Genomic DNA, 24,799 nt, shown 5'->3' with positions numbered 1-24,799 from the left:
CGAAATGTGTAGTTTCTACAACTAAGTTTACCGCCCTGACTAGTCTCAGGTTTACCCAAACATTTTATCTTTCTGTATTAACTTGGTTAAGGAGTCAAAAACCCCGGGTCAAAAAGCGGCACTTTTTCTACTTTTACTCCCCCCCCCCCTTTTTTTCTCTTCCACTGACGCAGCGCGCCTTGTACACCTTGATGAAACTTCCACCTGGGCTCTTCCACTGTTATTCCACTCACAAGTTCCAAATGTGCAGGATTCCAACACATGACCGTGGTTTGTGGTAGCCCTATGACCCTATCGATCGATGAACCGTATAATATTTTGTTAAGGACATGTTGACTAGCCTTATTACCATAACAATGACCAGTGGGTTGATAGATGGTTAACTATTCCTTTGTTCTCTACAACGTTCACTGCGTGCAATGGTATAGTCATACATTAGGTGTATTTATTGCCATAATACCACTTTTTGCGCTGTTCATTGTGCCGAATCCTAACGATTTCACTTATTGATTGGGCTAAATGATAAGGCCTTTTGTTCGTTTCGCAAGCAATATTCGGTTTTTGGGGGTAGGCATTAGGCGGAATAAAACACCCAAATCTGGCAACACAACTCTAATTCGGATTCACTCATTCAAAAGTCAAATACGTCTGAGTTTACCGGTTTTCCCACTAGATCCACGCCCAAGGTACGTATTGTTATGTTGTATTAGTAATCAAACCATTGAATGGGTGGACACTTCATGCACTTAGCATAACTTACACAGATACTACTGAGTATATCCCAATTCATTTCTCGCCATTTGTTCATCAATTGCTACCTGTGGACGCGTTACTGACGGAATAGTACAGAACAAAACGGTGAAAAACAGGTATGTATGTACAGAACTTGCCGTGTACTTTATTTGTGCCAGAAAACTGTCACATTTGCTTTACAGTTTTAATTTGTTTAATTCAAAGTGCATATAGTGTTAAATAGTGTGCAACAAGTGCATTTGGTTGGAACGTAGGCCTTTTGACATGTTTGAAGGCCTATGATTGGAAATTACAGCGGTGCTGATGATGTTGAGCATTACCGAGTTTTATTTAAATATAGGCCTATTAAATAATAGGCTACATTCAAACACTTCGGGAGATAACTGGTTTTCATCTGAAGTTTTCTTGGTATCTTTAATATTGCCCGTGATATTGCCATTCATAACTCGGAATCCATATTGCTATAAATGCAAATGGTTTACCGAATCTACCGGTTGGCCTATATACGGTCGAAATTCAATTGGTTAAATTTGATATTCTATTACGGAATTCTCTATACCAATTTGTGCATATTTTTTGGATTATTATACTTTTTTTCACTTTTTCCAAGACATCACATAGTTCAATGCATTCATCATCACGATATCATTATCCAGTCAAGCAATTCATCCATATTCATCTTGACCACAAAATGACCCGAAATCGACGAACTTATTTTCTCGGTCATGCCCTCAAAATGCAAAATCATAAAGAACTTTTTCGAGCTTAACTTTATTTTATTGCATTTTCTAAGAACAATGGGCATAATTATTAACATATGCATCTTGCATATGCATATATGTAAAAATTACCCTAAAATAACATCAAAATTGTTATAAAATTGTTGATTTTCCCCCCAAAAAAGACCTACAAATTTAGGTCTTTTGGGGAAAAGATGTATACAATTGATACGAAAGTTCAAAATTTTCCAATGATGGACGGCTTTTCCTCCCAGCTACATTCATGTACACTTTCAGTACATATCATAAGATTTGTAAAGTTTCCTTCGAAGACTGTTAAGGGGGTACTACACCCCTGGCCAATTTTGTGCCTATTTTTGCATTTTACTCAAAAATTATAGCACATTGGTGACAAGTAAGATATGTATATTATAGGGGCACGGACTACAACTACTGCACTGAAAATTCAGCAACTCAAGGCAAGTAGTTATTGATTTATTGATCAAATATTGGTTTTCCCTCATTTTGACTGTAACTCCACAACTGTTGTCTGTGCTGAAATAAAATTTCCAGTGCAGTAGTTGTTGTCCTTGCCCCTATAATATACATATCTTACTTGTCACCAATACGCTATAATTTTTGAGAAAAATGCAAAAATAGGCACAAAATTGGGCAGGGGTGTAGTACCCCCTTAAATGCATGTCAAAAGTACCAAATTTTAATTTTAATTTTAATATCGCCAATAAAATTTTCATAATTTCAAAAAAAATTATATGATATCAGAAGGACGTTATGAAACCGTAGTAAGTTAATAAGATTATGTTGCCTATGTAAATTCCTACATAAATGCACATAAATGCACACACAGTTCAAGTGTGTACATATCAGTTAGAAATATTATTTGCAAACAAAAATGAAGTAGGCCTATAATAATTCTTGAACATTTAAAAGGGTTCTTACTGCCCATTTTGTGAATTTTTAAAATATAAGTTTGTATATAAGACGGCCGTATCGTGTCTTGTCCCTATTCAAATACACAAACAACGGATGGGTATCATTTTGGTACCGGTAACACACTAAAATGTTTTACCACAATAGGACTACAGTTATATCAGGATTAAATAAGATAAGCAAAAAAAAAGGTACTTCGTCGAGAACACCTCGAAACATGTTTTTATTTGTGTTCATGCACTTGCGAGATGGAAATCGAGTTGCCGCAAAAGACATGTAATCATTATACCGGTAATCAATTATACCGGTAATTGTGAATTACCTATTTTCTGAGCAGTTTGAGCAAAGAAGATGAGGTACACGCCCTGGTATTAATAATAGGCGATCCCCGAGCTACCTTATTTTGATCAAATTACAATGTACTGTAAGTATAATGATTATGATGTAAATCGACATTAATAATTTGGTATTTTAAAAGGATAGGCCTACATTCATCGGGAAGAAAGTCATATGTACAATATGTACATACACCTGGTCATGAAGTAAAATGGGGATTACCTTTTACGGTCATGTGATCAGATGACGATACAATGACGTTTAATTCATTCGCATTGAAAATTTTGGTAATGTACATTGTATAAATGCTGTTGCTAAGCTTAATCACAATCACATTGCTGTGTGTACCACCAATTGTCACTATCCATTACATTCTGTCACCTTTTTTCTTATGTCTGAATTAGTTTTCGTGCATGAATAACTTCGAAAAAATCATGACGCACTTTGACCAAATAATATAGACTAATTAAATGACAACCTTTGTACATAGTTTTGGTAACGTCACATATTACACGCACTTGTTGAAAACTGCAAGTGCCATACATTCATAAATTATATAGATTTATAATTTCACATCAAAATCTACTTTCATGCAAGTGCTCCTTGTATCAAGAGAGAGAACTGAGCGTACAGCAACTTGATGTGAGGAACAAAACCGAACAATCCAAATGCCAACCGCGACGTTACAAGCAGATATTCAAAATATCAATATCCAACTTCAAAGTTAGGCCCTATACTTTAATGAAAACTATGATTCAGAAATCTAGGCCTATACCTAACAAGCTCGAACAGAAATATTTTACCGCGTTTTGTTCCGCTTTGTGCCATTCTTACTGCATTACTTTCCCCACACTGTGAAAACAGTATTTAGACTTCAAACGATTTTTCTAAACAAGAGATTACACCATGTTTCTTAAACATATTTCATTCCTAATCACAATCCATCATATTCCTATAAACATGTTTATAAACGTGGTGCAATTATAGTTTAAACACTGTTTTTGCAGAGGAGTTTAGCCATACATATGTTGGCGATTTACGTTTATAACAACAAATTCAACTATCGTACAATTACATATGTATCTTCTATTTTATAATTATTAGGTATATTATTTTCTACTACGAATATATTCCGTGATATTTTTTTATTGTGTGCGGATGCACCTGCGGATTGGTCCGCGTTGCTTTTATTTTGTTGATAGCTTTCTGGGTTTGGGGATGGTGATTTTGTCAATTGTCTGAACAAAGAAAAACCAAAATAAATCAAATTCGCGTAAATTCTTTTGAAACAAAGTGCTTTCAGGAAACTGATAATTATGTACAAAACTGCAGCAAGTTTTCCAATCCCATTTAGACCATCAGTTATTATACTAAGCATTAAAATTGCCTCATTTTTCATCAGAATAGGCTTATACACTAATCACCAATTAAACATATTCGAATGCCATGACCTCTGCAAATATCTAGATGTTATAATACATGTAACATGTCAAAGTAGGCCTTTGTAAATTGTATATTGAATAATACAGATAATATTTATACCTAATTGGTCCAAAAAATCCTAGTACCGTGCAGGTCAATAAAATGAATTTTATTAACTTCATCAGATAAATGCTTGTTTTATTTTGATCCAAATTGTATGCTTTTTTCGCCGATCTCTATTTTTGCATTATAAAAGCTATGTGACTCTAAACATGCTTGTTGTTATATACATGTTGATAAAGAGACGTTAATATAATGAGTCATCCAAACAAAGATTCTCCTTATGAATTTAATATCTAGTAAATATAATTATGGATTTTTATTGATTATGATATAGAAGTCGGTTTCACCTGCCGAGAGGCACTTTCAAAATGCTAAAATGTTTACATCAGGCAACACGTTCACCGTTAGTTGTCTATATCATATGTTTTCTTGGAAAAATTGCAAAAACATATTGGCCTCGATTAGCTTAATTTTGAATAAAATAAATGGCAGGTTGCAGCCAGCAACCATTGTTTTAAATCTTTCCATTTCAAAGCCATTTTAAAAGCACTTAAAATAAAATCTATAGAGTATATAGCTATTTATCAGTATATTACGAATAAGGGCGGATATTAATTGGTCGATTATATTATATTATCTGCCAAATGGCTAAATGATGTGCATATGAAAATAAATGTGCGCTTTGCTATTATAACATATGTCATGTCATAGAATGCTTTTAACATATAAAAACTATTCATGTAATCTAAAGAATGCTTTACATAAATTTCAATTTTTATTCCAGAGGCGAATACGTCCCTGGGATAACGTCATAGACAGAGGCGTACCCACCGTGGGCGAGTTCCCCCTGGCTCGAAATACCCGGACACTGACCAAAAGTTATTAGGCCTATGTTCATCTTCCTTCATGTCCTTTGTCCTGGTTAAAGGCCACAGTTGTCCTCATTTTGGTATTTTTTTCGTGCGCATTTGTCCCAAGAATGTCTGCCCCTCCGGATCGTTGGCTCCGATACATGCACCCCTGGCCATAGGAGTTGAATTAAAGTGAAAATTAAAAAAATATTGTTGAAAAAATGGCCTGCGCCTCCTCATATCAGGCCCTTATCCGGGCCCCTCGGCCCCTCCTCGGATTAGATGTCTCGCGTTACGCGGCAAGGGGCAATTGTCAAAACCGCGTTGTTAATATTCATTTTCTTTCTTTTAATATTTCTTTTTGATTTTTTTGATTGGCTTTATAATTTGACTAAATATATAAATCCACTTCGTTCAAACTATAGCTCGTTACTATAATATACCGAAAAAACTAGAATGGAAGGAATATTGACGTTAACAATTAGGCTTTATAGGTAAATATAATCATCGCATTTAATTTACTGAAACTATATACATGTAGTTTGTGGGTCACTATAATGGCTTTCTTTGGTCATTTTCTCCTAATTATGGATGTCATTTGCTGGCTAATATGTGAAGTACATGACCCACATATTAATTTGTTTTTCATTTTTTTTAAACCAAATTGCTTACAAATGTAAATGATTCTTAACTTGCCTTTGTGTTATGGGAAATATCTCACATGTTTGCTTTTTTGGTTATTTATTATTTATGCGTGTGTACCTAAATAAAAAAAAATCCCCTCCGGTTTTTGTAATTTAAAATTATTCGATTAAACTATATGGATATGCGCTCTTTATGTATATATGTAGCGCTATATAAATGCCTCAAATGTATGTATGTATGCATGGAAATATCTTAAACACGGGTTTGAACATATCGCCCATATAAATATTTTAATATAGAACATGAAGGGTTCTGGTATGAACGTTTGGACAGTATTCATGGTATTTTTGTGGGACATGAGAGCACATCAGACATATCGAATTGAATTTTGGATATGAGGAATGTCCTGATTTTTTTTTTTTTGAAATTCGCGATATAATACAAATTTTATGACAAATTATTATTTATCAATTTGTTTTTGTTTTTGATTTTGGATATTTTTAAGTAAACTTTCTAAATATAATGATATGTACTTAAAGTGTATGTAGCTGGGATGAAAAGCCGACGAACAATTGGAAAACTTTCATATTGAAGATGTACATTTTTTCCCAAAAAAGCCTATTTTTTTCGTGGTGTTTTTTGGGGAAAAATCTATATCTTCAATATGAACAATTTTCAATTGATCGTCGGCTTTTCATCCCAGCTACACAAGTACGTATCACTAGATTTCGAAAGTTTACTTCGAGGACTGTTAATATCAAAAATATAAACTTTTAATCATTTGCCATAAAATGTGTATTATAATTTTCACAAAATGAAAATTACTTGATATCAGGACATTCTTCGTATTCAGATTCTTCAGAATGCAATTCGATATGTCTGATGTGCTCTAATGTCTCACAATAAATACTGTCCAAACGTTCATACCCCAGCCCTTAACCTTGGAAGATATTGAAAATAAATGCAGCAAACCAATAATGCTGCAATTTTAAAAGGGTCTAAATTATTTTGAGAAATTTATCAGTGGTGAATATAACCGAAAATCCTTGTTTAATCTTAAATTGAACACCATTATGACAATGTTCAAAAATGATTGATATGTAGGCTACATCATGGAATCAAAGGATACCAGTAGAGCAAAGTAATTCAGACCCGGCTTTCAAATACTAAGTACATTGTACATACCATACATGAAATGTTTCACTTCTTGATAAATTGACGAAGATATCTTATACACGGTTGGTAAAACACCAGCAATACTCCCACAATAAATAAACAATCATGGTTTCTGTAATTGTCATTTTCTCTGCAGGAGTCGAGACAAAATCTATTGTCATCAAAATTCTTCACTTTTCAATTAATTTCTTTTGATATAGCAATTATCAGATATCAAAATATGAAGAATATATCACCACTGAGTGTGCAGTGACCCAGAGTCCCGGCCCAGAGTGGTGCACAATGTTTGTGTCAAAATTAGCTTGAAAATGGATAGTTGTAAATTGCAATTTAAAAATATACCCTCTCTTATTCTTAATTATTAAGAGAGCTGAAGTAATTATACTTTTAAGGGCGTACTACACCCATATATTGGTTTGATTGGTCTAAAAAAATATTTTATCATTTCAAGCTAGGCGATATATGCACTGATCATGTGAAATAAAAAAATATGAAAAACATCGTGAAAGTGTCCCTTTTCACCTATTTGTCTTAAAGTTGACTGGTTGTTAAGGACGCTACCACGTAGTCTCCGTCACAACCGGTTTCTGCCGTTCACATACAGTATTAGACTTGCTACCAGTCCAAAATACGACCTGCCTATGTATGTTTAGGGCTGACACGTCAATTTGTATTACCAATAGGAAATACACAGGTCAGACATTTGAGAATAATAATTCTTTAAGATTTGGTAACAAAAATTGTAGCCGCCTCATTAATATGCTACCTAATCAAAAATTTTGCTGAAATAAAATTAAGGATCGAATGCGTTTTAGTGTCAAAAAAGGCAAAATTACCGTCAAACTTTCGCCGAATTCTGCACCCTTGCGAAGCCCTCCGGCGGGTGCACAGTTAAATCGGGAATAAAAATATCCGACCTTTGCGATCAAAAAACAACAAATTACAACATTGGACCATGTTTGGACATACTATAGGCAAAAAAACACTATTGCCAAATAATATAGAATAGAACATTTGACATCAACTTGACAAACTAATGAAGAAAATGTGCTCCATAAACATTAGGTAAGTGCGCAAAACAATTCCTATTCAAATGCGTGTATAAAACTGAACAGGGCCGGACGGCTACAAGACTACCGCATAAGTTCAAAGTTGCCAGATTCAAACATGAGCATGTATGCCTGGCACCTTCTCTTGGTAAAATCCCTGATAAAATCAAGATTGTGACCGTCGTGTTATTAAAATTGAATTTTAAGCGTTGGAACTTAACACAAGACCATACGGGTATGCTCTCCCGGAAAGACCCCCCCCCCTCCATTTTTTGGATTCCGCAGCCCCAAAAGACCCGTGACCAAAATAGAGCTATAGGCGCAGGCGCAGGCATACGTAAACACGGAAACTTGACAATTTCAGCTCTAAGACCTACATCGCTCGATCATTCTTCACATGTCTGGTTTTTTCAGGCGTTATTCACCCAGAAAGCCAAGAAAGACCCAATTTTGACTATTCGCAGCTCCAAAAGACCACCTTTTATATTTATTGGCAGCCCCAAACATGCTCCCTTTCCGGCATGTAGGCCTACCCCGGTACGCCGTCAGCACCCCCGGGAGATTAGTCCCCGGACCCTACTAAATTCTGGGGAGCATACCCCAGGAGCATACCCACCAGAAATGTATGTTGTGCCCCCCCCCCTCCCCATGAAGTGACGTCATGGGGAGGGGGGCATGGGCGTAGCTAGGACTTTTAAGGGGGGGCAAAGGAGTGAAAGGGGAACCCTCATTCAAGGGGGAAATCTTTAACGAAACAAAATAGGCTCAAAAGTACAAAAAAAACCCTAGTAAAATTCTTCAGGGCGACCGCATCCAAAGGGGGGGGGGGCGGACTTTCCACAGGGGGGTGGGGTAGCTTACCCCATTGCCCCCCCCCCCCTTATGTACGGCACTGAACGTATGAGAAATTTGCTCATTTCCGCAAATTAAGACATTTTAACAATTCCGCAATTTTAGACATTTTAAATGGTAGGTCAAAGTGGGGAGGACAAAGATTTGTTGGCATGGGGAAAGAAATTCACCACCCCAGATGGCGAGTTGCGATAATATAAACTTAATCAGCGGTGAAAAGCACGAGTAGGCCTATAGGCGTACAATTCCGCAAAATAATAGGCGTAGGCCTACATTTTAAAGGTAACACGGAAAAATGAAAGTTAAAGGTTATAGCCCGGGGCAGTCATATAATTAAAATATTAGATGATGAAATAAGCATGATAAGGGGCTCACTGGGGGATTTCCAAATGGTGTAGGCCTACCAACTGAATTTCTTATAATCTTACCCCTTCCCCGGCCTTCATAATCGCCTTTGTTGTCCCTGTTTGTTGTTATAGTAGGCCTATTAGTGGTTTAGCCAAACGCTGAGTATTAAAGACAAAATCTCATCCCGGGAAAAAATCATCAGACATTTTACACGAATCTGATTACTAGCCGGGACAAGCCTATGATAGGCCACCTACATTATATCGGGCTTCAACTTTGTCAATTGGCCTACTGCTGTTAGGATCCTATGCCAAATACATTTCAAAAATATTAAATGACAATTTAAATGACTTATCCTTCACTTTTAGACATTTATAAACAATTTTAATTTTTCACACTTTGCTGGGATCACTGGATAGGCCTTTAAAATTGTATAGATGGGAATGTCTAAATTCGAGCGTAGGGCCTACGTTATAGGCCTGAGCGTGCCGGATAACGTGCAGGAATTTTTCATGATTTTGACTGCGTTTCTATTCTGTAGGCATACTCGTGACGTGATTCCAAAGCCTTGTGCGTGTTATTTAAAAATCAGTCGTGTCCCATTGAATGTGCGCCAAAAATTCCCCCTTCGATCTGCCAAATTTTCCCAAATTCCTGTGCCCCCGGCCCGGCCCGTCTTGGCTTGTCTAAAATTTGTTTTTCCTTCTCCATGGCTCCGTATTGGGATTGCCCCATACGCCGGAATTTGATCTTAAAAATACCTAAATATATACCCAAACTCGGCAACTCGTATAACGCAATGGATTGTGGGTGAACACTTGTCAAAATTGTCGTGTCAAAATTCGGCTACCGTATATCGTGCAGAACTCTATGGAAATATACACAATATTTGATTTTTTTGCCTTGGATAGCGACAATCATAGGTAAGTTACAAATGATATGACTCCGCTTAAAATATGCTATCACTGTATCAATTTTGGAGTTCCTAGTTGAAATGGGTTAGAAAACAAAAGGTAAAATAGTTACCAAAATCGCAAATATAAGCTTAACGCACTTACGAAATATGGTGGGTATAGGTGACGAGAAATGCAATTTTTTCAACATTGCTGTAGTATGGTTGTGGTAACCTGTTACCTATGGCTTAATTAAGTTTCAGTGAAATAATGTCGCTAGTTAAAAATACAAAATATAGCTCAACATTGAAAATAGAAGCATTTTAACCAGTTCGTTTTTGATAGATGTGGAGCACTGAAAATCACCAAGTTCATGAAGCCATCAGGAACCACTTATTCCCATTTTACATATCAACATTATTTCTCTAATGCGTTAGCAACACATATCCAAAATTTTAACGAAATCCGTTGATAGCAAGCTTTCCAAAATGAAGTGAATTTAAAACATCAGTGATGTACCACCTTTTGGCTTCTACCTTCAAAAGCATGTAAGCTACATTGATACCGATGCCACCAATAGAACGAGAAGATTTGCCCCTTCATTTTGCATACCACTATGTCCAATTTTTTTTCTCATTTCTTCACAAAATGCAAAAAACCCCGTAAAAAAATGCGATGGGTGTAGTACCCCCTTAATATTATAGTATTTAATAACCTTGATTATGATTAAATTTCTTGGTTTTCTCTATTATGGAATTTTCATCAAACAGTCTAATACATTCTCAGGAAGATTACTAAATTCTATCCAGTCATGGGTGACGAGTAGAATGCGACATTTTCTGTATAGATACCTGTATTTTTTTTAGAATATACCAATTTAAGGGGTTACTACACCCCTGAAAAATTTTGTGTCTAATTTTGCATTTTTCTCAACAAATAACTACACACTGGTAACAAAAGTTACGTATATTATAGGGGCAAGGAATCCAATTACTTCACTGAAATGTCAGTGATTCAAGACAAGTGGTTCATTATCATATCGAGGGTTGACAAACAGAAGGCCTTAACTCAAAAAGTGCCTTTTTGAGAAAAATGAGTAAAAATAATATTTTGCATTGAGATGTGACCAAGTATTATTGTGCTATAGATGCAATAGGAAGTTGAATTGAGTTAAGTCTTATGATTTTAAGAATCTGTTGGTATTACAGATTATTTTGGTACCAAAATCTCAAAATGGCCAAAAGTGAGTTAAGGCCTTCTGTTTGTCAACCCTCGATATGTTAAGAAATAAGGTATATTCTAGCGGTACCTCTTTTCTTATCATAAACAACGTACCGCTTGTATCGAGTCACTGAAATTCCAGTGTAGTAACTGGATTCCTCGCCCCTATAATATACATAACTTTTGTTACCAGTGTGTTATTATTTTTTGAGAAAAATGCAAAAATTGTCAGACATTTATCAAAGGGTACCACTTTAAAATATATACAAAAATGGAAGAGTTTATTAAACAAACCAACATTACAAAAGAAAACATTTTAAGATTACAAACATATTAAAGCTTACATAATTCCATTGGGGATTCCCATTCCAATGTAAATTTAAAAGGAAAATACAATAAATCTTCGGAATTTCTAGTATATTAAATCCGGCAATGCATAACATTAGCAAACATGAGTAAGCTTACATCCTCTAAATTTGAGTACAATACATAAGGTCGTGCTATTCTTTTCGGGTCATATGGTAGCTTTCGGTACAATGGAAGTATTAGTATAGCCCCGGAATACAGTACAATGCATGTCATGTCAGCAAACTTTCCTCAATAGTTGAATAGTTTTCTGCGGGGTTTTCTGGTGACTGGTTTGTCATGTATTATGTAGTTGTTTACAGAAATATTAAAGTATTATACTTGTTTCTGGAGGTGTATTACGTCCCCGATTACGTCAAGCATGGGAGATCTGTCGTGAAAGGACAAGAGAAATAATCATATATCATTCTATATAGAATAAAGATAAAGGCCCTTTCTGTGATCCCAGCGAAAGTGCAAATAATTAAAATTGTTTATAAATTGCCTAAAAGTGAAGGGTAAGTCAATAAAATTGTTATTAGGTACTTTTGAAATGAAAAACAAAATGGGCAAAAAATGAGAACAGCAGTGTTTTCAAAGTTGAGGCCCTATTCAAATACATGTAGTTAATAACTAATTTATACATGTATACTGTCAGTATATAAATTTCATGCAAAATACCTTGGTTTGTCTTAAATACACGGCTTTCGGCGGAACCACAAGCAGGCTATAATAGCACCAAATAATTATTTGACAATGACAAAGGTACCAGAATATACATTTTGATGATTTTTACGATTGTCCGGATGAACACGTCACTGAATGGGCCTTTAACTGGTATATTCTAACAAAGTGATATGCAGTTGTATATAACGGTAATTTCGGCAATCAGTTCGTCCAACTAATTTAACAAAATAATGAATCATAGCTCCAGAATTGAATCCATGTGTACATTTATTTTCCTAAGAATATCTCCAAAAAGCATCTATATAATAAATAGTTTAATATGTTACTTGTTTAAAGTTCACAGTCCACAAGACATTTATCATGTTTATTGTCAGCGCTGCCGCTGCCCGCGGAGCCTCTATCCCGCATCTGCTATTCTGCTTGTAAGGAAAAGCATTAGATTTTAGCATCCTTATTAATTAATTAAATAATAATATTATTATATACATTCATTCTTTGTTTCTGTTCATTTCAGATACCAATATGTGTTGCATTTTAATGGGTAATCCTGTGTGCAGGTATCGCTGCCTCAAGTGCTGTGGTAGTTTCCTCTTCATCATAGGCCTCATCTTCATCGGAGGTGGTATCGTATTTGCTCTCAGCGAAACAGACATAGAAATCTTCCAATTTTTAGCCGCTTTCAACTATTCATATATCACATTATGGGGCGGTATTGGGGTAAGTTACTTTAGTTGGTCGTAACTTTACAAAAAAATATGGCAAAGTAAGAATTCATGTCATATTGCGAAGAACTGGAAAGTTGCGAAAAAAATGATGAAAACAATCTCACTTGCTTCTAGTTTAATATCTTAGAGCCATAATATACGAATTCTGTCACATTGTAATATCAAAAATTATGAAATAATGTTTGTAATGAATGTCTGAAAGATTTTTTGTCCCATTTTAAGCTGAAATAAGGAGGTAAGATGTTAAGACATCTGGTTATATGTTAATTGTCATATACAAACGTTGCCTGATTCCAATAAGTTGAGGGACATGTGTCATATTATATGCCAAAATATCAGGGTAGATGTTACCGATTTATGTGATAGCCACAACTGGCATTGGCCATCAACATAATCAAATACTGAACCAATGGATTGACTAAATTCCCGGGCTAAATTATTCACTAACGATTAATGTGCTCTCTTATGCACTTTGGTATATATATATATATATATTTTGAAGTCAATTAACCAGAACTTTCTCGTCTCTAATCTCTTTTACTGACACACAGGCATTAGTGGCAGGTATTTCAGCAATGTATGTAGGCTTCAGGATGAGCGATGATGACTGTGTAAGTAATTATCTCTTAATGTTGTCATTTAATTTGATTGTTGCATATAACAAAAGGCATACCAGCGTTATCTTACCGTACACTGCACTTCCATTGAGGATGGCTCGCGTAATTGCCGTAGCTAATTAATTGGCGAAGATGATGCTTTGACAAAGGCCTGGGGACGTACAAAAACGATGTAATTGGGCGTTGTTTTCATTAACGATATTGTTGAAACATAAATGAGCCTTAATGGATGTAAGTTTGGGATAAGAGAACAGGGGTCTGTGTCTTACCCTTCCCAGAATCCTTTGCTACATGATGCATTACATTACAGCAAATGACACTCCTATTACTTTGTACAGGTTTCCTTTGTTTTCATATTGAGAATAGACTGGCCAATCATGTGTTGATAGTCATGAAAGAAGCATATATTTTTTTTGTTCGTTGAGGCACTTTTTGTGACTATCGACCCATGTTGCACCGGGGATGCGGGAGTATATGTGATTGCACTAGATAGCAGATCAGTACAGACAATTGAAATGGAAGAAATGCATTGTGGGAAGTATAAAATATCTTATCTGGTTTGGGATACTTTTAAGTTTAAAAACTTCAAATTAATATGTCTTCCCTTAAACATTGCAGAGTGCCCGTGGCATGGCTATCATGTGTGTATTGGCTATTGCGTCAACGGCAGGCACAATGGCAGTGCTAACGTGGAACTTATACGAACAAGACTACTTTGGTGATATTGGAGAGGAAGCAAGGACAACAAAATTAGAACAATATGTAATAGGTAAACAATTATTAATTACTCTTTTCAGGGCTATTATATAATTTATGTTGAATTAACGTAGACAAAAGGTTCCATTGTTTTATTGGGAACTGTATTTTGCTCATTTAAAATGTCATATTGAAACAAAAATGCGCACTTTCTATATACATGATATACCTATAACATAAACCTTTTTTTTAACATTACATATGGCAACAACACATTTCTAAATGACATGTCTATTCAATTTTGCTTATTGGCAACAGACCACAACAACCGGTGTTCGCCTTTGTGGAACTTGTTTTTAATATTAACTATAATTAAAGTAATGCCATGTATAAGTCTTCTTGTAAACCTGTTGGGGAAAAGCTTCCATGATATCATAAAACTCGTTCAAGTAGACAATACTATCAATAGAGTTCCTCTTTTCAGTTGATTTCCTCATTTTTTGTTGCCCAGTGTTTTTTATTTTCCGCCCATATTTGGCGTTTTTATACCCCGATTTTACGCTGTTTTTCAGCATTTGAACAGTAATTGTCCTTATTTTTTAGTTGTGGCATCTCACACCCGTGCTTCAATGAGCCTTGAGTCTTGTATAGGTTTCTGATCAGTTTATTTCACTTAAGGCATGAACATTTTGCCTGAATTCAGGCAGTTTTGTTGTCCAAATTTACGCATTATTTTTTAGCAAGTTTTTACAATGTAATACTACTCTCTATAAATGTACACCGAGTGGAAAGAGTGGAAAAAAAGAGTGAGAGAGTGAAATGGAGGACAATCCATTTTTGAGTGGAAAAGTTTTACTCTAAAAAAGTAGTCGGTATACTCACAAAAGAGTGAATATTGCCTAAAGAAAATGTACTTTCTTTCATTTTAGACTGTTTCCCACTCAAAAACGGATTGTCCTTGAAAGAGTGGAAATTCACTCTTTTACATTTAGGGAGTAGATAAATATAATTTGAACTACATAGGCTGTGATAATTTATATAATATAGGGTTGTGGAATTGTTCTGTAGTCCATGTATTAAATATAACTAAGAACAAAAGCCTTCTATATGATCATTGGATTTTTTTTACAAGTGACCCTATTCTTTGATACTCCCGGATAAAAATACAACAATATTCAAATTCAGCGAAACACTTCCGCTATCAGTTATTTAAACACACACAAAATTACCGTAAAAACTCGAAAGTAAGCATATGTGCTTACTATCGAGCGCTCTTGAAAACATTAAATTGTACCAGTCCGACGCTTTACCAACTGAGCTAATGGGGTTGAGGCACATATTTGCAGGTTTACTTGTTCGTATATATAACTATGTGTATCGATGATTTGCTCAAAACCCTTTACACTTTAGTGGATGGGGCTATTTATGTTTGCATGTTTTAAAAGTGCTTGATAGTAAGCACATATGCTAACTATCGAGTTTTTACGGTACCATTAACGGGTTTTTTTTTCAAGCACCCCTTTATTTTGCCTATTAGTTATTTGTTATTTTGTCGTGTCTTTATTTATAACATTTTGTGTGTGTATGTTTTCAACTAAATTGTGATAGACTAGTCTTTTATAGCTTTTCCTCCCTGATTATTATCTGTTCCAACTCCAGTGACTCCTCTTGCATATTTTCCTGGGTAGGATTACTCCCCATTCCAGAAAAATAAAGCACTATTTTTTGGATTAAAAATAGTATCCTGTTTTGTCAAGTGAAACATAGCTAAATCCTATATCCTTTACTTAGTTCTTACTGGCAATGAAAGTCAATTTTTTAGAAATAAGGGCCAAAAACATGCATTTTTAGGGTGTTTTTCGCATATTGAATTAAAAAAACAAAACTTGTCGTCGATAACACCTTCACAAAAACGAACGGTTTGTTTGATGCTTGGCTTATCTATATACAATAATTAATTGGGTTTTTATTTTCGTTTTTTATAGCTAATACACCCGCAGATACATTCGAATTTAAATATGAGGATTGGTTAGCCTCAATCATCATCTATGGTGCAATGTGCTTTCTGACTATCATTACTTGGGCTTCATCAGCGGCGTCCATGGCCATTGGATGCTGCTGTCCTGATGCATCGGAGGTAAGCATATTGTGTGATTCAGTTGATTGAAATTATTGTTGTATATTAAAGGCCCATTCAGTGATTTGCTCATCCGGGCTATTGTGAAAATCATCAAAATTCAGATTTTGGTACCTTTTGCTCAGTTGATAATGATTTCGTTGGTTTGTTTCAGAAGTTCGTGTAAAGTAAAGCTGCAAATGATATATTTAAAAAGGCAAGGATGTAAACACATGTTTTGATTTTCCATCAGACGCCTTTTCACTCATCCCCAGCTCGCATACATTAGCTCCCCCCTCCTCCTTGACATCATCGCTTTCGTTGATATTATATATTTTTCCTATCATTTTGATAAATGGCGTGCTTCAAAGCTCTTCAATACACATCATGATGATCATTGCTGCCTCAGTCATAGCTTCATTCATGCACTAAATATTAAATTTTGAAAATAGCGCATGCAAATTTTGATTGGACCAACATTACGGTTGGTTCAAACTTGTCATGGACGTAGGCATGTCACTTGTCTTTTTTAAGAGGGCTAGATCTAAAACGTCGAGTGAGATTCAACCACACCAATCAAATCTGCATAATTATGCTAAAATAACGCCGCCCCATATTATCCCGATTTATTTGGTTGGTTTATTTCAGAGAGTGAAGTACGTGTAAACTATAAGGCTGCGAATGAGATATTTTTAAGAGGCAAGGACACTATGTAAAAAATCTATTGGTTCCTCGTGCTGCTTTTTACCATATATTAATAACCCTTTGCTACAGCCATTAATGCCCTCTTGATTAGGATTGCTAAATTAACTGCTGTATTTTTCATAGCTGTTGATGTTACTTTATTTGGAAAGACCCGAAATTCGTAGCCTTTAAGGGAAGGGGTATGAACGTTTGGACAGTATTTATTGTGGGACATTAGAGCACATCAGACATATCGAATTGCATTATGAATACGAAGAATGTCCTTCTGATATCAAATAATTTTGATTTTTTGAAATTCGCAATGTAATACACATTTTATGGCAAATCATTAAAAGTTGATATTTAACAGTATTTGAAGTAAACTTTATAAATCCGATGATTTATACTTAAAGTGTATGTAGGTGGGATGAAAAGCCGACGATCAATTGAAAATTTTGACCTTTCGTATTAAAGATATGGATTTTTTTCCAAAACACCAAAAAAAAAAAAGGTCTTTTGGGGAAAAAATCCATATCTTTAATATAAAAGGTCAAAATTTTCAATTGACTTTTCCTCCCAGCTACATACACTTTAAGAATATATCATTAGATTTATAAAAATTTATTTCGAGGACTGTTAATATCAAAATTTGAAAAATATCAAATTTTAATAATTTGTCATAAAATTTGTATTATATCGTGAATTTCAAAAATCAAAATTATTTGATATCAGAAAGACATGCTTCGTATCGTATTCAGATGCAATTCGATACGTCCGATGTCCTCGCATGTCCCACAAAAAATACTGTCGAAACGCCATAAACGCTCATTCCAGATCCCTTAAATACATTCTTAGATATACACGGCAGGAACAGCACTTGCGAAAGTACACTGCGCACAAAAAGTAGCCGTACACTTAAGGGATCTACCGGTATATCAAAGACACTAAACCTAAATTATCACATATAGTCATTAGTTGAAGAATTTTGTTCTGCATATTTTGATACCTCATGATGCGATGCGATTTTATTTCTTCAACTTAAATACCAATTTAAATTTTAAAAAATAAAAAAGAAGGAATTTCAAAAGCTAATTATGAGCAGAGTGGGTGTTGATCTGTCAAGCTGTAATGAACCCGTTAGAATCGCCCACAAGGAGGAAACATCATATTTGTCACTTTTTGAAATGCTCTCTTTTTACTTCGTGAGGAATGAGTCACATCGTGCCAAATGAGGTATCGAAATTTGCAGAACAAAATTCTTCGTCTATTTTGATTACTTAATTTGGTAATTTAGTACATATTCTTTAAGAAATCGCTTTCGTTTTAAGTATAAGGATACTTTTTTTTTTTTTGCATCTTCCCTTATGCATATTTAATATTGGCTTCATAGACTGCAACTATTTTGATTAATTACATATTCAGGTATTATTTAAATGGAATCATATGCAATCCACGTGCTTTTACTTATTTAGGACTACTGAGCATAGCACTGCAAACCTCCCCGGATAACACATTTTTAACCTTCAACGCATTTATAAAAAATAAAAAAGAAGATATTTCAAAAGCTAATTATGAGCAGAGTGGGTGTTGATCTGTCAAGCTGTAATGAACCCGTTAGAATCGCCCACAAGGAGGAAACATCCAAATTTGTCACTTTTTGAAATGCTCTTTTTTTACTTCGTGAGGAATGAGTCACATCGTGCCAAATGAGGTATCGAAATTTGCAGAACAAAATTCTTCGTCTATTTTGATTACTTAATTTGGTAATTTAGTATATATTCTTTAAGAAATCGCTTTTGTTATAAGTATAAGGATACTTTTTTTTTTATTCCTTTATGCATATTTAATATTGGCTTCATAGATTGCAAATATGTTGATTAATTACATATTCAGGTATTATTTAAATGGAATCATATGCAATCCACGTGCTTTTACTTATATAGGACTACCGAGCACAGCACTTAAACATCCCCGGATAACACTTTTTTTAACACTTCAACGCATTTATTTCCGTTCTTAACATGTATAGGAGGCATTGCTAGCGATTAACACTACAACGCGTTTATAAGGGTATTTTTCATAACAATCAACACTTCAACATGTTCATATCAGCAATATAAACACGTTGGTGTGTTAATAATTATGAAAAATACCCTTGTAAACGCGTTATAGTGTTAATGGTAAGCAACGCCTTCTATACTGTTACGTGTAAAGTACGGAAATAAACGCATTGAAGTGTTAAAAAAGTGTTAATCCGGGAATGTTTACAGTGAGGCATATTAATTGCTTACATTGAAATGGTTATCGGTTGGTTCATAAATATGTTTATAATAATTAAGGGATCTAGAATGAGCGTTTATTGCGTTTCGACAGTATTTTTTGTGGGACATGAGAGCACCTCAGACCTATCGAATTGCATTTTGAATACGAAGCATGTCTTTCTGATATCAAATCATTTTCATTTTTTAAAAATCACAATATAATACAAATTTTATGACAAATTATAAAAATTTGGTATTTTTCAAATTTTTGATATATAACAGTCCTCGAAGTAAATTATATAAATCTAATCATGGAGGTATATAAATAATTTATTTATATACCTCCATGATCTAATATATATTTTAAAGTGTATGTAGCTGGGAGGAAAAGCCGACGGTCAATTGAAAATTTTGACCTTTCATATTGAAGATATGGATTTTTTCCCAAAAGACCTAATTTTGTTTGATGTTTTTGGAAAAAAATTCCATATATTCAATACGAAAGGTCAAAATTTTCAATTGATCGTCGGCTTTTTATCCCACCTACATACACTTTAAGTATAAATCATCAGATTTATAAAGTTTACTTTGAGTACTGTTAAATATCAATTTTTAATGATTTGCCATAAAATGTGTATTAAATTGTGAATTTCAAAAAATCAAAATTAATTGATATCAGAAGGACATTCTTCGTATTCAGAATGCAATTCGATATGTCTGATGTGCTCTAATGTCCCAAAATAAATACTGTCCAAACGTTCATACCCCAGCCCTTAATAATATAGTTGATAATCTTCCTCTATAAGCAGCTAGGCATATGCATGTATATTGAGCAAATATATCAGACTATAGCGAACATTAACTTGAATTATAGTAATAGAATTTGCTTGATTTTAGGATTGAACATCTGCTTTAACAACGCTGCCATCATCGATCATCATCAGTCTACCATTTTTTGTTTTTTTCATAATTTTGCAGCCATGATACTAACAAAAACAGATCAAAACTGAAACAAGTGACCATTTTTTTAATTGCATAGTTCAGACAAGTCACTGCAATAAAAATATGTCACTACTTTTAGTATTGATTGTAGCGTTAATAATTATGGGGGTAAGCATCAATCGTGACAACCTCAAAAGGTTTATGGCTAGCAAAAACAAAAATGTCATAAAAACGTTATAAAACACGTGTTGGGTTCATTCAAAACGTTTCAATAACATTTAAAAATGTTAAAATGTTTATATGAAAATTACCTACAACAGTATTTTCAAAAATGTAAAAATGTTATAGTAAAATATTTCTTGGCAAACATGTTTCCAAATATATTTTCAACTCTTAACTAACATGTTAGAATGTTTGGCATTCAACCCAATTTACCCTTTATAACCCGACAATCAAACGTTTTTTGTAAACGTTTTCTTGTCTTTGCTAGGTATTTGAGTCTAATGCCGCGGGAAAACCTAATAAAAATACTCTTTTAGAGCGAAAAGCTTGTAATAAAGTTGTTGTGTTGAATTTATAATTTGAGTCTTATTCATTTGTTGTTATTTTTCTTTATTTATTTCAGTTCGTCGACGACGAAAAGGCTTAAGCAGCTGACCAATCATCACCTGTCTCCTTTGATCAGTATAGCTGGCCTGTCAACTTAAGCTTGCTAGCTTCTTAGCTCACAAACTTGCTGCCTTGTTAGCTCAAGCTAGCTGACTTGTTAGCTCAAGCTAGCTGACTTGTTAGCTCAAGTTAGCTGGCTTGTTAGCTCAAGCTTGCTGGCTTGTTTACTCACGCTAGCAGGTTTGTCAAGCTTGTTGGGCTTAAAGCTCAAGCTTGTTAGCTTATCAACTAAAGCTAACTGGTTTGTCAGCTTGCTGGCTTATCAGCTCAAGCTAGCAGGTTTGTCAGCTCAAGCTAGCAGGTTTGTTAGCTCAAGTTAGCAGGTTTATCAGCTCAAGCTTGTTGGGCTTAAAGCTCAAGCAAGCCGTTTTGTCAGTTTAAGCTTTCTGTCTTGAAAGCCAAGCTATGTGGCTCGTCTCCTCTTCACCGGAGGTTTCCACAGTAAAACTAACATTTTATGATTAACAAGAAATATGCAAATGTTTTATTTATTCTATTGCATTGTAAAATAAGTAAGTTAATAATTGATTTTGATATTGTACACACTTTTCCTTTTTCTATCAGTATTTAAAATATTCAAAATGGTTATTATAATCTGTTCCAATTCCAGTGACGCCTCATGCATTTTTCCTGGGTGTGGTTCGGCCAATGTTCAATGGAGGGGCACGCAAACTACATGTATCACCACAGCCCTGTTGCATTGATTTTTCAAAGTAAAATGCTAATACCTATTTAATACAATACATCCAAACGGCCAGGGGAACTAATGAGATGTCAGCTGGAATTGATAATAGTCCTTATAATAAAGTCCCCTTGTAATTTTCCAAAAAAGTTTGATGAGGTTGGTTTGTGGAGTGTAAATATACGGTATTCTAAAACAACTCTTTAGTTGTGGGCGAATTTGGATTAACAATTTGAATTCAATTCAATCTAATAATTCTGAACGTGCTAACGTAAAAGAATTTCATATGTGGAAGGATCACATTCATAGCCAAGACACCTATAGCGAAAAAAAATCTTTGCCTAACATATACATGACATACCCTACACACATGCAGGACATTTAGTTCATGCGCTGTTACGTTTGGTAAAATATTCACCTGCAATGCTAATGAGCTCTGTAGCAGTATAATTGATAATGTATGAAGTCATATTTATGTAGTAAAACATATTAGCACAGAGCCACAGACGTGCTCAATGTGATGTAACTGGCTCTTACACGGTATTGCAATACCACTGTTAATGACTAGATACATGTGTATTTATACTGCCACAGAGCTTGCTAATAATATCATTACATTACAAGATGTAACTAAGAAACCCCGTGTAAGAAACACATTAAAACAAAATCTTACGATATATATTTAGCTGTATTGTTTTATAAAAAATATTGGTAACATTAAAATTTGCATATCCACAACGATATGATCATTCCATCTTACTTTATACAACCATTTCCATTAACTTTTTTAATCATGCGATGCATGTAGGCCTATTATAAAAAGTTACTTTTTATTTTAATTAATCGGTGCATATTAATTAGACTAACATCACACTGAATTCATTTAGTAAGTAATACATATCGATAGGTCTTTCATCTTATTTATGTTTTATTTTTTTAAGCTTTAGTCTACATTAGGGGTGTCAATTAATGTTATCCAATAACTGATTTTGGCGGTAATTTTGACTCAGTACGTACGTTATTTGAGAATAGGCATGCAAGATATTAATTGGTTTAGTTCAGGTTGGTGCTGATTTCGTCATCACGTTTAAACCTTTGTAATAAACAATGGTTCTTATGCTGTCAAAACCTGCAGAATCGGGAACAAGAGTAAAATAATCAGAGCTAAACTTCAACACTTCAGAGTAAAATAGCTTGATCGTCTTTTTCACATAGTAGTAAATTTGTTATAACATAAAACATGGCGTTAACTGATGCGTTTATACTTTGTGCGTTATGGCTGCAAATGGAATGAAGAAAACAAAATGTCTTGTTTTAAGGACAGTAGACTAAAGCTTTAGGCATATAGGTTTATCATTTCCATGTAAATATTTTGTTTTTGTATGTATACAGCTCAAGATTATGTGTGTTGCGCATTCGTGTCAATCCGTCTTAAAATGTTGGGGGCATTTGGCCTGAATTGTCAAAAAGTGGCCGAAAAGAACACAAAAAAATGGGTCATTTTGCCAACAGGTAGGGGATACGTCCCCCCTGACCCACCCCGGATTGACGCACACGATGTTGGGTGTATGCAATGATTGTTGGACAACAACAGATAGGAAGGCCACCACCTTAATTATTGAGAGGATTAATTGGTAATGAAATCGTATTATGCTTATACTGATACGGTTATCATTATTGTACTTGTTTCAAGAACTTTTTCCAGCGAACTGTTTGTGCCCATCGAATTTTAACAAGAACTGTCGAGTGAAAGAATCTTTTTATTTTTCTTCCAGGCCAGTATTAAAATGTCGTCAGCTAGTCCGAAAAGACTTGTTTAAGGATGGGCGGTATTGTTACATGCTCTATATGTAACTTCAATTAATTATTCACAATGGTTAGAAGCAAATAGCGATGCTTTTGAATTAATATATTATTATAATGCAACTTGAGCCTATTGATCATTATGTGATCATATTTTAGGCGATATACGACAGGCGATATGTAAAATTTTGAAGCTACAATTTTGTAAGATTCGGAGCATTGTATATTTCTATAGTTTCTTAATCGTGTTATAATATATATATGAAATTCAAACGTACTACATGTATTATAGTATATATATTATATTATAATTATTATGATCGGGAATGATAATATAAATAAGGCTGAAACATATAGGCCCATATAACTGCGTGACATCTTTGCGAACTTGCCTGCCCCTGTCCCGGTTTTGAACCAGTTTATTCTATTGTCTTTCACATAGTCCGCGAAGCAAAGGATGCATGGGTCTATTATGAACAATATTTATATATATTTCAGTCAAAAGTGTATTATGTCATTGGCAAACTCTGTAAATATTATATAATGCACCATGCACCCTAAGTATCGTATAGTGTAAATAATAAAATGGCATATAATGAAATCAAATGCAAGTCAAATAATAAGAATTTCTGCTATTAAAATTACCTAGGGCAATTACAAATTTCTGAACTGGTATAATACGTTTTATACCAAAATAAAATCGTGTATTTCTCTTTACCAATATATTGAATAAAGAAAGACATAGTTTTGGCCAAACGTGTTTTAAGAAGTTCGGTAATACTTGCATTTGTCATACTTTAAAAAGAAATTTAAAATGGTAGAATCGTCATTACTCGGCGCAAAATCCTTGTTAGGTGTGACCTCTTACTTAGTTTCTCTTGTACATATTAGAATTACGTAATAATTATTTTTGTATGTTGATATTTTGTATGCCGTATTTTGTGTGAGTAAATTAAAAGTCTTTCGTTATTATTGTTAGAAGATTTATTTTAGCATGTGTATGTTTATTATGTAGTTAATCATTGCAACACATTGCATGCATGGAAAGGTATTTTATATGTATTCCCAGGGTGCTATCATTTTCTTCAGGAAGGGGTCTAATTATACGGGTCATAAATTTGTGGAAAGAAAAATAGGGAGTCAACATTTTTGATGACATGTAGAGTCACAAGATGACCACAGATGGTGTTTATTTTATTCAAAAATACTGGTTTCAATACAATTTTGGAGGGAAAGGTGTATCGGGGGGGTCATAACATTTTGTTGCCAAAATAGGAAGGTCACAAATTTATT

The 24,799-nt window shown here is 34.4% G+C and overlaps 1 protein-coding gene across 3 annotated transcripts; it reads left to right on the top strand.

Annotated features, from left to right (window-relative positions):
* Positions 1 to 576: 576 nt before the first annotated feature.
* LOC140137580 (uncharacterized) lies at positions 577 to 24,489 on the top strand. 3 transcript variants are annotated; one of them, XM_072159303.1, is made up of 7 exons: positions 693 to 869; positions 12,826 to 13,028; positions 13,588 to 13,647; positions 14,272 to 14,422; positions 16,335 to 16,486; positions 17,114 to 17,164; positions 20,978 to 24,489. In XM_072159303.1, the coding sequence occupies exons 2-6, from the start codon at positions 12,834 to 12,836 to the stop codon at positions 17,129 to 17,131; spliced, it is 576 nt and encodes a 191-aa protein (XP_072015404.1). In that variant the 5' UTR covers positions 693 to 869; positions 12,826 to 12,833; the 3' UTR covers positions 17,132 to 17,164; positions 20,978 to 24,489. The 3 variants fall into 3 exon arrangements, with proteins under 3 accessions (XP_072015403.1, XP_072015404.1, XP_072015402.1); XM_072159302.1 differs by lacking the exons at positions 693 to 869; positions 17,114 to 17,164 and adding an exon at positions 577 to 686; XM_072159301.1 differs by lacking the exon at positions 17,114 to 17,164.
* The last annotated feature ends 310 nt before the right edge of the window (positions 24,490 to 24,799 follow it).

This window comes from Amphiura filiformis, chromosome 17 (genome assembly GCF_039555335.1).
Source record: "Amphiura filiformis chromosome 17, Afil_fr2py, whole genome shotgun sequence".
Lineage (NCBI taxonomy): Eukaryota > Metazoa > Echinodermata > Ophiuroidea > Amphilepidida > Amphiuridae > Amphiura > Amphiura filiformis.
This window is presented reverse-complemented; position numbering and strand designations above follow the sequence as displayed.